Source organism: Tyto alba, unplaced genomic scaffold (assembly GCF_018691265.1).
Source record: "Tyto alba isolate M040663 unplaced genomic scaffold, T.alba_DEE_v4.0 Super-Scaffold_1, whole genome shotgun sequence".
NCBI lineage: Eukaryota > Metazoa > Chordata > Aves > Strigiformes > Tytonidae > Tyto > Tyto alba.
The window spans coordinates 3,334,951-3,347,275 of NW_024881261.1; the positions used below are offsets into that span (position 1 = coordinate 3,334,951).

The window sequence follows — 12,325 nt, forward strand, 5'->3', positions numbered from 1 at the left end:
GACAAATTACAGAATTAGAAGATTTTTGTCTCATTACTGCAGCACAAGCAGGTATACACTAAAACCCAAGTTTGCAAGCAAACAATTCTTTTGCCTGAAACGAGCGGTTCCATTAAAAAAACCTGCAGAGCTAGATAAATTGATCTTGATAGACAACAATCAATTATTCTGCAAAATTTACAGTTATAAATGCTGAAACAATGGGAGTGTTTTCATACATCCTCCTTACGCTCTTCAGAGGGCAAATATTTCATTTTGATGTCAACAGCTGAGAGACAGCCTGAACGCTGCTGCTAATGGTTTTAGGGAGTAGAAAAGGATAATTTGGTTTTTGTCATATGGACTAGAACCAAGATGGTTTTTTTCTTGAGGTCCATCTTTAATAGGAATTGATCAGGAAGAAAGTTAGTCTGTTCTGCAAGTTGTTTTTTAAAAACAATTTCTCTTTTACATCAATTTCAAGTAGCTTTTAAGAGAGCTCCCCTGCCAGAACAACATTTTGAAAGAAATAAAAACGAACTCTGCCAATGCCAGAGCCGAAATCCCTTTTTCTTCTTCCCCCCCCCCCCCCGCCAAATTTATAGCGAGAAACAAACCAACTATAAAATATACCAAAGTCTGTGCCCAGATTTGCATGCCGCTTTAAAGGAGATTTCGAAAGCTCTTAGAGAAGAATCTATTTCATGCCGAGATCCTCCCTGTATTACTGAAAGCATTAATGTGGTGGGGCATTCACAATCAACCGATCAGCCGGTCTCACCACAAAATTAATGCTGCCCTTATCTAACCAACTGCTTTTTGCTAGCTAAACTGCAAACAGGAACATGTTATCAAGTCGAAGACAGCATTGTTTTTTCATTAAGAAGGACAGTTATTAATCAGTAGGCTTGTAGTGTGCTTCTGCAGTAACAGGACAGCCAACACAGCTGCTTCTGCAAATTCAGTATTCAGAGGTATAGTTCTAGCATATAGCTGAAATTTTTAAAATTATCTTCTTTGATTTGGAATGCCTTTTTACTGCTCTGCAATACAGAGGTGGGGAAAATGTTTTGAATGTTTGAAGTCTTACCTGGTGTACTTCTCTCCTCCGTTATCAGAAACCTTATTCAGCTCACTCCCAATCACTGAAATGCTGACACTTTTGCTCAGAATGTGTTTAACAGTTAGACTAGGCACCAAAGGAGGCACCAAAAAACCCCCTTACACCTGCCCAGGGCTTCACGGGGGGTCCTTATAGGCCCTTCAGCTCTTCAGTCCTTACAGACCCCTCAGCTCTTCGAAACACCAAAGCACAAAAACATCCCAAACGTCTCTTAGCATCTTTGATTCCCTCTCCTCCACCCCAAGAGGAAAATAAAATCCACCTAAATCAGCAGACGGTGTTAAATGGTATTACGTGCTCAGTTTGCAAAGGCTGTGGCTCTGAAGTCCACCGCCGTTTCCATGACTTCTGTTATTCCAGCTTACTTGGAGAATTCCCTCCGAAACGCCTGCAGGTATTTTGTACCGGACGCTTGCAGGCAGACCAGGAGGAGTGCCACCCTCCTTCAGCCAGACAGAGCTAGCAGTAACCAAAGATTAAAAACGCTTTTTTAGTTGAGCTACACTGGGAGTGCGAGGCCTGAAAAAGTAGACCTAACCTCTCTAGCGGTTCACGCCAAACAAGCAATAGCAGAAATAACTCGGAAAACCTTTCTGCTACTTACTAAAAGTGAACTGATGTCCAAGAACAGTCATCTTGTATTTGTGCAACACTGACGTGGCCAAGGAAGCCGGTGCAAAGCCCAAGAATCCTCAGCAGCAGAGGTGACAGGGCAGCCCCTCGAGGGCCCCGACAGATGCATTCACACACCGCCTTCACCTCAGTCCTTAACCGCCAGGTTTAAACCACCAAAGGTAGGGAAGAAATAAATTAAGCCGGACGTCTAAATTCCCTTAATTTGACCCTGTCTCCTGAATCCCCCCTCCTGACACCCCGGTGCCACGCTGCAACGTGATGCACAAGACAGGACGGACGGATTCGGTGCAGAACTCGGCCACGAGCTGCTGCACAAGTGCAACTGAAACCACGAGGCTTCCGGGTATTTGTTCACTTCGAGCATCAGGGAGAATTAACCTTCTGCTGAAGTTTATCACGGTGGTTCCGTTGTTTTCGAAGGTAAATTTGAAAGGATCTGTAAGCCCACACTGTTGAAATAAAAGTTGTAAATTCACCTTTATTACGTTTCTTAATTGCTGACAGGATTTTGTAGCTGACACGACGTTTAGAATTCAGGAGGCGTATGACAGACTTGCAGTATATTTTTTGAATGCAGGCTTGAGTTTAAATGAGTATTTCCCTTATTTCTATTAAATTTTAGGAGCAACGGAACAAGCAAGAGCACACTAGCTGCTACTGAAACAGGTTCTTTCCATTCTGCCTGCAGGTCTGGTCAGCTAAATAAATAGATCTACATCATTAGATGGTTTTGTCTCAGCAGTCGTTTACAGCAGGAGCCAAGTAGATTTTATGTTGCTATCCTCATTAAAGGGCTAAGTTTAGATGCTGTCAGCATATGCTAAAAGGGTTGCACTGGAAACGAGAACTGTTTTAATCTATTTCTTTTTTCCGCGTATGTGTACGAGTATGCGCAGATGACAGCAGTTGGGTGAAATTAATCTAACTCCTGGTAAAACTTCCCAAAAACAGCAAAGGTAAAGAACTTGCCGTGAGAGCCTCGTTGCTTCTGGCCAACTCATCAGCTCCTCTCCGAAGCGTAAGGAGGCTCGTGCCCAGCCCACGCAGGCGCGGGGAGTCCTGGGCCCGGGAGCCCTCGGGAAGAGCATTTCCCCACAGAGATGAGGGGAAAAGTAGTATTTCTGCTTTTCAGTCACTTCACAGCACTCCTACCGTAATCCTCAAGGCACCTCTAAACAGGAGGGAGAAGTTTGCACAATCCCCTTCCGATTTGTTTCGTAGTAGGTCCTTTTTTGACCTTCCTGTCCACCACCTCCCTTTCGCTTTTGGCGCAAGAAATACCGAAATCCGATTTAAACGGTTATTTTGTACCTGAATTTCATCAGTTAACCACTTTCATATTGGAGCTGCATCTTGGCTTAATTGAAATCTTTCTATCGTGGTAATTAGTAACCAATTGCTTTCTTCTTCCAATTTTTAGTGTGGAATTGGATTTTAAACAGCAAGAAGACAAACTACAGCCAGTTTTGAGAAAACTTCATCCCATTGAGGAAACTCAGGTTGCACCTTTGCCTTATTCTCAGGAGAGCTACTCCTCCACTCCCAAGCAAAAATCCAAAACTGAATCAAAAAAGCACGGAAGATGGAAACTCTGGTTCCTTTAACCCAAGTTCTTTGCGTGTGGAGTTCAAGGCCTTCTTTGAAAAAATATCTGGAGTTCTATCAGTCATCTACGATGGGATCTCGGTAGAGCGAGCAGCGTTACTGGCCAACGTAGTTCTGAGCGTTCTGGCAGCGTTCGGTTCTCACCGTATGTACCAAAAAGGCCTCTGTACCTAGGAACTCGTGTCCAGAAGCAAGGCGTTAGGTAATACCTTGCCAACTTCTATTTGCAGTTCACCAATGTGGGATGTAAAACCTGAATAGAAATTTGTACAAAGCTGGAAAGGAAAACTATTTCCATGCCCCACCCCCCCCCCCAGATCTGAAAGCGTCACATTCTAACCTTTTAAATTGTAGGCTGTCATCCTGTACACAGCTAAATATCACTATTGTTTTAAAGCCTTTGGGGGGTTTGGTTTAGTGTCTTTAAACACCGAGGGGGGAAAACAAACAAACAAACAAAAGCAAGCAAGCCTTATGTTTGCAATGGTCTTCAGTTTTACAAATCCATGTTGATTGGGGAGTGCAGTTTTCAGCACATATATCCTGGACAAAGCACAATTTTTCACGTGGTCCGAGACCGTGAGCAATCTCTAAGACGTGACTATGTGTATATTTGCCTTCACGCGATGTAGACTTCAACCAAGCTATCCCATTTCGACCGCGCACCGTCATCTCCAACCGAGCAATGTCCTCACCACCAGGCCAACCAGGTTGCTGCTGGTCTCCACTGGGCGAGCGGCTAAAAACCTCCCCCGGGGGGCCAGGGGAAGCCTCTAACACCTCAAGCTGACAGGGGCAAGGCCACGGGACAATCACCTGTCCTAGATCACATTTTAATCTTTTGGTACCCAAAAGGTCTAAATGATACATTCTGGCACAGACAAAAAAAAAAAAAAAACAAAAACAAAAACAAAAACAAAACCAAAAAACACACGCACACAAAAAACCCCCACAAACAAACAGCCCCACAAACACAACAATCAAAAGCTCTACGGATCCTTGGGGCATTTGCCGTAATTCAGGATCTTTTTGTTACGCAGTCTTTGGAAAACCTCTACACTATTGCAGAAGGCAGCAGAAAATTTACAGTATGCATCACGCTCTGAAACCTGTTTGGAAGGAGCAGTAAATTTCAAACGCCATTTATTTACTAAGCCTCTCAGATGGGTTTCCCAACTTACAATAATTTATATCTCAATCTATTAATTGTACTTGCGAACCAACACATATAGGGAAGAGATGGGAATCCATTTTTTCCCCAGTTTTTTGTTGTTTAGTTTTTTGGTTTTTTTTAAATGACACAAAATTTCGCTCTGAATTATAAACTGCAACTTTTTTCCTTGAAGTATTTGCTACTGTCATTAAACCTGCATCTAGACTGACCGTTTGTGGAAAAATTTATCGTGCTAGAAGTGGCCAGGGAATCTTCTTGTCGTCTTTTTTTTTGTTTTGTTTTTCCCCAAGACAATTTGACTCAGTGTCACGTGATCATTCGGTTTTCTAAGAATTGGTTTTCCAATTGCATACCCTGCAGCATCAGTAAGATACAAATTCTTGAATCTTTAGGTGGAAGAAATGTAATCATTATAGAAGGGTTTACACATACTAAAAAAAATTTAAGCGTTTTCATTTACGCTGGTTTTCCCCGTAGCTCAGCATCAAATCTCTCACTGCAAGAAAACTTGAGGAAAATTATTTTTTTTCCCTCCCCAAAGCAAAGAGCAAGAAAAGGAAGTTGTGATGGGAACAGAAAAGCAGAAGATGTCTACGTCCAACTCCAAATTAATTTCAGCATGCTTTAATGGAAGAGGGTCACCTATACAGGAAGCCTTCAAGAGGGCTACGAGCTCCTGTACGTAAGCAAACAATATCCTGAAATACTTTTGTGAAAGCAGAAGGATTAGAAAGGTGACTCTGTGTACCAGGAAGGAAGTGCAATTGTTTCATGTGGAAAAAAAAAAAAAAATCATGTCTTTTATATTGTTTTTCATTAAAAATATAAACTGTTCACAAGCCAGCCCACCCGACATGTCTTAGAAACCCAGATATTTCCAGCCAAGAAAATTTCATTTTTTTTTCCTAAACAGAAAGAAGTATCAGATATGGACATAACAAGAAAAATACAACAGTATTCAGTAATATTTTAAATAATGTTAATAATGGATTCATCCATACTAACAGGCCTAGTCTTTGGGGGTTTGTTTTGTTTTGTTCTGTTTTGGTTTTTTTGTTTTGGTTTGGTTTTGCTTTGTTTTGTTTTTTTTACTTCATTTTTTTATTTGTTGTTTGGGGTTTTTTTGGTTTTTTTTTTTTTTTTGTTTGTTTGTTTGGTTTTTTTTTAATTTGGTTGGTTGGTTTCCCGTTTTTTTTTTTTGTTGTTGTTGTTTTGCTTTGTTTTTTTTTTTTTTTCTTTTGTTTGGTTTTTTTGTTTGGTTTTTTTTTTTCTTTGTTTTTTAATTTGGTTGGTTGGTTTCCTTTTTTTTGTTGTTGTTGTTTTGCTTTGTTTTGGTTTTGTTTTGTTTTTTTTTTTTTGTTGGTTTGGGGGTTTTTGGGGTTTTGGGTTTTTTTTTGTGTGTTTTTTCTTTTTTTAAGAAATTAAATCAAGCATCTCTCAATGGCAATCAATTACAAATCATTAGTGTCACCAAATCAGTAGCTTTGCCCATAAAACCTCTTCTAAACGTTCTCGTGTGCAGGGACGGACACAAAACCAAACTGTTTTTACGTGCGGTTACTGACTCCTACAGAGACCAGTATTCTGTCATCATTTCAAATGATAGAGGAAAATTCACTGGTGAAACATATAAGAGCTAAAAGTGAAAGTTCTCACGGCGTGTTCTGTACATGTCCAGGCTATTTTCTTAAGAAGTTGCAAAATTTTTAATTTTTTACATTTTTTTAAAACTGGAAAAGCTAACATACATATAGTCTTGCTTAAAATTACATATCGTGTTATATCGTACCATACAATGTAATTTGTAATAAAATGTTTTTGCAAGTGTGTAAAATGTATCACATTGTATCACGTTTAGAATCACTCAGGCTCAGGTTAGAGACACAGAGAGAAAAAAAACGAATTCTTTCGAGCTTTTTGTTAAATGTGACTGACAAAGCTATTTTCACCCTAATGTAGAAGATCTTATAAAATGCAGGTATGAGGTTGTAACAAAGAAAATGCATCTTTACTTTCAGTGTGGCACATAACGTCGCTTTGCTGAATTCTCTGACAATACCGTGCACTTTCATACACTGATTTGCAATATGCACTTCCCATATCATGCTTAAAAATACTTTTTAGTCAATAAATACTGCAGTGATTTTCTATTACTTGCTATTTTCTGAGTCCGTATAATTTCCATTAAGCAGCAGCTCCATTCTTTGGTTTAGAACTATTAGGAAACACTACTCGTGTGAGTATCACCTGTTCTCTTAAAAGGAAAAAAGTCACTGTAAAAATAGTTTAAAAACCAGGATAAATTAAAAAAAAAAAAAAAAAATCATTATTAAAACTGAAAAATTCTACCGTTGGTACAAAGCGTTTGCTTTTTCTTGCTTAAGATGCAAACCCACCGTCTGTGGCTTTAATTTCACTCTCTGCTTTAAAGGTTAATCACTTTTTCAAAACCAAAGAGGTTCATTTTTCATGAACGCTTTCCAATCAAGGACGCTGTTAGATGATACAATTTCTTGAGCACCTGTATAACAGCACGCATTACAGATCACTACTGGAATCTGTTAACTGGATTGCCACGAAAAATGTAACTGCTATACCGACACAATTCTGTTCTAGTGGAATGGAACGGACTGCATGGAACCATTTTTAGGATTATTTCAGCATCCATAAAATACAACTGTGGCTTGGTAAAATAACTGGATTGCTAGGAAGTTGCTGGCAGTTTGTGTAGGTGACTGCAGTTTGTTCCGATGAACGCTGGCCGGGCACGCTCCGTACCCATCGCTGCATCGGTGATTATTTACAACAAAAAATTAAAAAAAAAAAAGCTCAGTTTTAGTGATGGAACAGAAGCATGACGGCCATTCAAGTACCACGTCGGTTTGTGTGAAATTAGCTTGCAGGAGGTAATTTCAAGGGGTTTTGAAAGGCAAGGAAACACGCAATTCAAGAGAACAAAGTGTAATTTTTCCCACTGTAGAAATCCGCTGAAGAAAACGAGGCTCTCCCCAACATTCTGGAACCCATTAACCCTAAACCTGACAGATTTATAAGGCACAGAAAGACAACTGACATCTAGGTTCAACCTCCTCTGTGGGTTTAACCCCAGAACTCTCTCCCACGACCCTCAATAACTCATTATTTTACTTCGACTTGGGTTTCACCGCCTCCCGGCAAGGCTCCCCGCCCGGCAGATCCCACCAGATGGCAAATCCACCACGGCGTTTCACCGATCCCTTCTCCCAGCACTTGCTCCCCCTGCTCCACCTCACCCCCCGCCCTCCCCAGCGACTCCTCCTTCCTCTGACTGGTGCCAGCTGCACCCTGCGGAGCCCCTGCACCATCACCGAGGGGCGTCTACACCTTCCATAACCTCAGCCGCCTCTCCTGATGATTCCCGCAGCGTTTCTGATTCGGTTTTACCACTTTCTTGTTTTAAAGTGTAGAGGGGGGAGGAAAAAAAAAAAAAAAAGAGCCACGTGGGAAACATTCCACTCATCAATAAAGTCCTGAAGTCCTCTCTTGTCCACTGCCTCCCAGGAGAATCTGAAATCGCATCTCTTCCCCGATCACAGCAGGTGTTCACACTGACTTGGGTCACCGTGTACCGCCGCGTGTTTTTCAGAGCCACCCCTCCTAAGGACAGAACCTCCTGGGAGGAAAGCCACTTCCTACACTCTTTGCTCTTACATCTATGAGCTCCATTTTTTTTTTTTTTTCCTGGATCAAAATGGAATTTGATTTGTTCCACCAGATAAAGGAATCAAGATTGTGTGTTTCGTAGACAATGATCATACAGTTGCACAAATCTGCCAACTGAAGTATCTTCCAAAAATTGTACACACACAGGGATCCAAAAACCCCATCTGGATGTCCTTTCTGAAATTAAAGAGCTCAGCAGCTAGCTTGTTTTTCTTGGCTTTCTACATGAAAAACATACCAAGCTGCTGACCACAAGGAAGTAGGGAGTAGTCCTGATTTATTTTGGACCTACCATCGTGGCCGGTCAATTCTGATTTCCTGAAGGAGGCCAACATGCTGACTCGCATGGAACACGACATTCTTCAGAAGTTACCAAGCGAGGAAAGAGATGGTTTAAGATTATCCTTCAAAAAAGACCCAAGGCAGCATGATCAATTTACTGGGTTTTTTGTTTGGTTGTTTTTTTTGTTGTTGTTGTTGTTGTTTGTGGGTTTTTTTGTTTTTGTTTTTTTTTTGGTTTTTGTTTTTTTTTTTTTTTTTTTTCAGCAGAAAAGGGTCTGTGATCCTGTTAGAGGCGACCTCTTGCTGCCCCGTAAGCAGGACTAGCTCTAGGCACCTGCATAAATAGCCCAAAGCAGCCAAATTCTGTGAGCAGCAACGAATCCTGACCTTGAATGGGGCAACTCAGCACCCACAGGCTGCAGCCAGTTTTTACCATCCCTGCTGTAACACACACAGAACCTTCTGCTCATCAGCGACCGGCTCAAGTAAAAACCACCGTGAGACTTCCAGGGGATAAAGTACCTAAAAATAATGAGTATTAAAATGGGGACAAGGTTTGATTCTTACATATTAAAGACTCATTTGATATGGCAGGCTGGAAACTAATGCTAATTTCTAAGTATATAAATTCACTGCTTTCACTGAAACAACCCATGTAAGTGGCCAGACTGTGCGTAATCGTAGTTAATACAGACCCCTGTGAAACCAAGGGTTTGTTTTCTACCATTTTTATAAGTTCTGAAGGCTAGAAAAGAGCATGCACTATCACAAATGTTAATGTAGATCCTTCTTGCTACCAACCTCTACCAAAATTCTGGTTAAATCGGATTTTAATCTATCATTTATACTCTTGGTTTTTTTTTATTGTCTAATTTTTCTTCTTACAACCAGTCTACCTTACTTCAAGATAATTCTCTTTTGAGGGTATATGATAAAGACAGCTTATGGTTTTTATCTAGAAACTCACACATTTAAGGAAGCAAAACTTAAAAAAAAAAGCTACGCAAAGTCAAAAGAGACTATTGGAGAATCTTTCCAGCCTGGTCAACCCTGTAGAAAAGGCACCTCCTATAACGAAACATGGCTCACTGGCAGTTTAAAGATTAACAGACAGAAACTGTGCCAGAGGTGCGAGGTACAGCCTGGAAGAATAGCGAACTCCAAAACCCGATACAAGGCGGTACCCGGCAGCTCCCATCCTCAGTCTGAGATGCAGGAGGCGTCAGCTTAAGAGGTACCAAAAACTCTTTTCCCATCTCCTGGGTTAAGGTGGAACGTTTCCACCACAGTGAAGGAAAAGCAGTTGGCCAGACAACCGCGCTGGTCGCGCCATCGCTGCCGGCCGGGCCGCTGCCTTCCCCCCCCGCTCCGGGTTTTGGTCGGCTGGGGACCGCGCCTCATCCATCCCGCGTTCAACGTTTCTCCAAAGGCAACTGCTAACAGCCATTCGCGTACAGATCCCTGGCCACAGGTTACAATGGAGAGAAAGTCATTTGAATTATTTATGGCATCTTTAACAGCCTTTAATTGCACGTCCTTCGGCAACAGTAAATTCGGTGCCTTACGTTCCCGTTACGTTAGCACATCCGGCAACCTCAGACTTTTGTTCGCCGATGTGAAGTGACAGAATTTAAGCATTCTGCCTCCACCACCTCTGTTCCAAGAGAACTGCATTTTTCACCTGACGGCGTACGTTCTCTCCAACCCCCCGCGGATCGCCCGGAGCTCCGGCCTCCCGGCAAGGCCGGCTCTCGCTGCCTTACCACACAGCCCAGAGCAACACGCCAGTAAGTCACGCACGCCTCCAACTCAGAAGGGTACACCCAGAATATTATGAAAATATAAACCGAAACAATTTCTACAGAACAACTGCCTTTGATGTTCACCCCTACAGATCCCGCAGGCCGTGCATCCCACCTGCCACAGCAGCTGCCCGGCGAGGACAGCCGAGGTTTGGCAAGAACGGGCGGTGTGAGGAAGGGGAGGAGGAGCCCGTGTTCCCGTCCCGGTGCCCAACAGCCCTCCCGTCCCGACGCCCAGCTTTTTTTTTTTTTTTTTTTTTTTTTTCCTCGTATTTAAAGTGTATTAGGCAACCTTTGGGTTTGGATGAAGATGACGCAGCTCAGTATTTCTTCAAGGTGAAAACATGCCGGCTCTCCCTAGCTCTCTTTATATGAGAAACAATTCGCTATGTTCTCTAATTTACTTACTTTGAAAAAGTAATTGTTCCTTGAACTATGCCTTTATAAGATACTTTATTTCCAAACTTCCTTCCTTCTACTCATCCTTTATGATTAACTCTCTGATATAAGTTCCAGGTAAAATTATACTAGTATTGACAAAAGAAAAGTTAATACGTAATATCAACCCAATTCAGTTCCAAGAAGAGTCAAGTTATGTTCACTAATTATCTCTTGCATTTTACTCTTCCTACTTTACTGATGCCACAAAAATTAATTATTACGGCTTGATTACAGGAGGATCGTTTCCGCAACAGACTGAATTTTAGGATAGGAGTAAGTACTCCTTGAAAATACCTGATCCTATTAATACTCATTATATAATTATAGAGTGTGTGGATGGAGTGCTTTCAAGCCGCATTCATGATCACTATGGATATTTTTAATACAACTGTACTTAGTTAAAATATCTACAGGAGAAGTTTTCAAATATAATTTGATAAATGCAAAAGGAATAATTAACATTTTAAAATATCACCTAAATCATCTTCATCAAAACAGTAATTAATTCAAACCTTAATCCTAACTGAAGACATTTCCTGTACGTGTTACGAGACTACGCCTTCTCCGAAACCGGGGGAAGAAGTAAAGTTTTGCACCCTTGTACAGAAAGGTATCGATTCTGCATGTTCTTGATGATTTCTGTGGTAACACCCAGTGTAACAGCATACACACCTTTTGTCTTCCTTTCACTGTTACTGCATCCCACCACTATAATATCCGATAGGAATGATCTCTTCTTACGACCATTTCTTGCTCCAGCAGTGGATCTAGTGATCCATTACCAGTTTCTTACGACAAAAACCGTTATTGCAAATCAAAGGGATGAAAGTGGAAAACAGAAAAAGTTATGTGGGTGACGCACTAAACACAAAGCTAACATTGTAGTTGCCAACACAAACACCACCATATGCCAAGTAAACGGGACAGCAGTAGGTAAGAAAGACGTGCTGAGGCCAGACAGCCTTCTCACAAAAAGCCAAATACCCCTGCGTGCAATTACACACAGAAATAAAACCAGAAAAGGGGAGATCAAAAAAAAAAAAAGTGCTAATGGACTCAAATATATCTAACAAATAAAACCTTGAAGAAATCAATCAGTGCATGAAATCCAGCTGAAGCAAATTAAGGTAGAAGAGGACAGCTACTCAGACGAATGAGGAACCTGGTCTGCTCTGACCAGTTTCCTATATATTTGTTGCAGACACCTGAGGAAGAATATAAGGTAAAGACAAACACACAGTGAGACTCCTAAAAACACACCAAGATCTACCCCCATTTTAGATGTCAACAGGCCTCGCTATTTTTTTCACCTTTTAAACCCATATTAATGATACAGTTGAAAAATTCAAAAGTCAGGCTTTAAAAATCGCAGTGTTAGGCCGCCAAAGTGGAACAGGAAAACTTGCAGCTACTGCGTCAGTCCTTCCTCCAGAATTTCAACAAGGAATAATTTGAGGCTCTGTTCTACTGTTCAATCATTTGGATACTGCCGTTATCTTGGGTATCGCAGTTGTAGTCAAAAGAGACAGGGAAATGCTTGTTGAGTCAAATGATTTCTAATGTAGTAACAAACACGCAGGT

The 12,325-nt window shown here is 41.3% G+C and overlaps 2 protein-coding genes across 7 annotated transcripts in view; one reads left to right on the forward strand and one right to left on the reverse strand.

Annotated features, from left to right (window-relative positions):
* INSYN2A (inhibitory synaptic factor 2A) overlaps window positions 1-4,942 on the forward strand; it is a 48,506-nt gene extending 43,564 nt beyond the window's left edge. For both annotated transcript variants that reach the window (XM_032992065.2, XM_032992073.2), the window contains one exon: window positions 3,159-4,942. In XM_032992065.2, the coding sequence (XP_032847956.1) occupies window positions 3,159-3,342 (184 nt within the window). In that variant the 3' untranslated portion in view covers window positions 3,343-4,942. The remainder of the gene's footprint in view (window positions 1-3,158) is intronic.
* Window positions 1-12,325, reverse strand: part of DOCK1 (dedicator of cytokinesis 1) — a 316,081-nt gene that overhangs the window by 205,716 nt on the left and 98,040 nt on the right. The window lies entirely within an intron of this gene.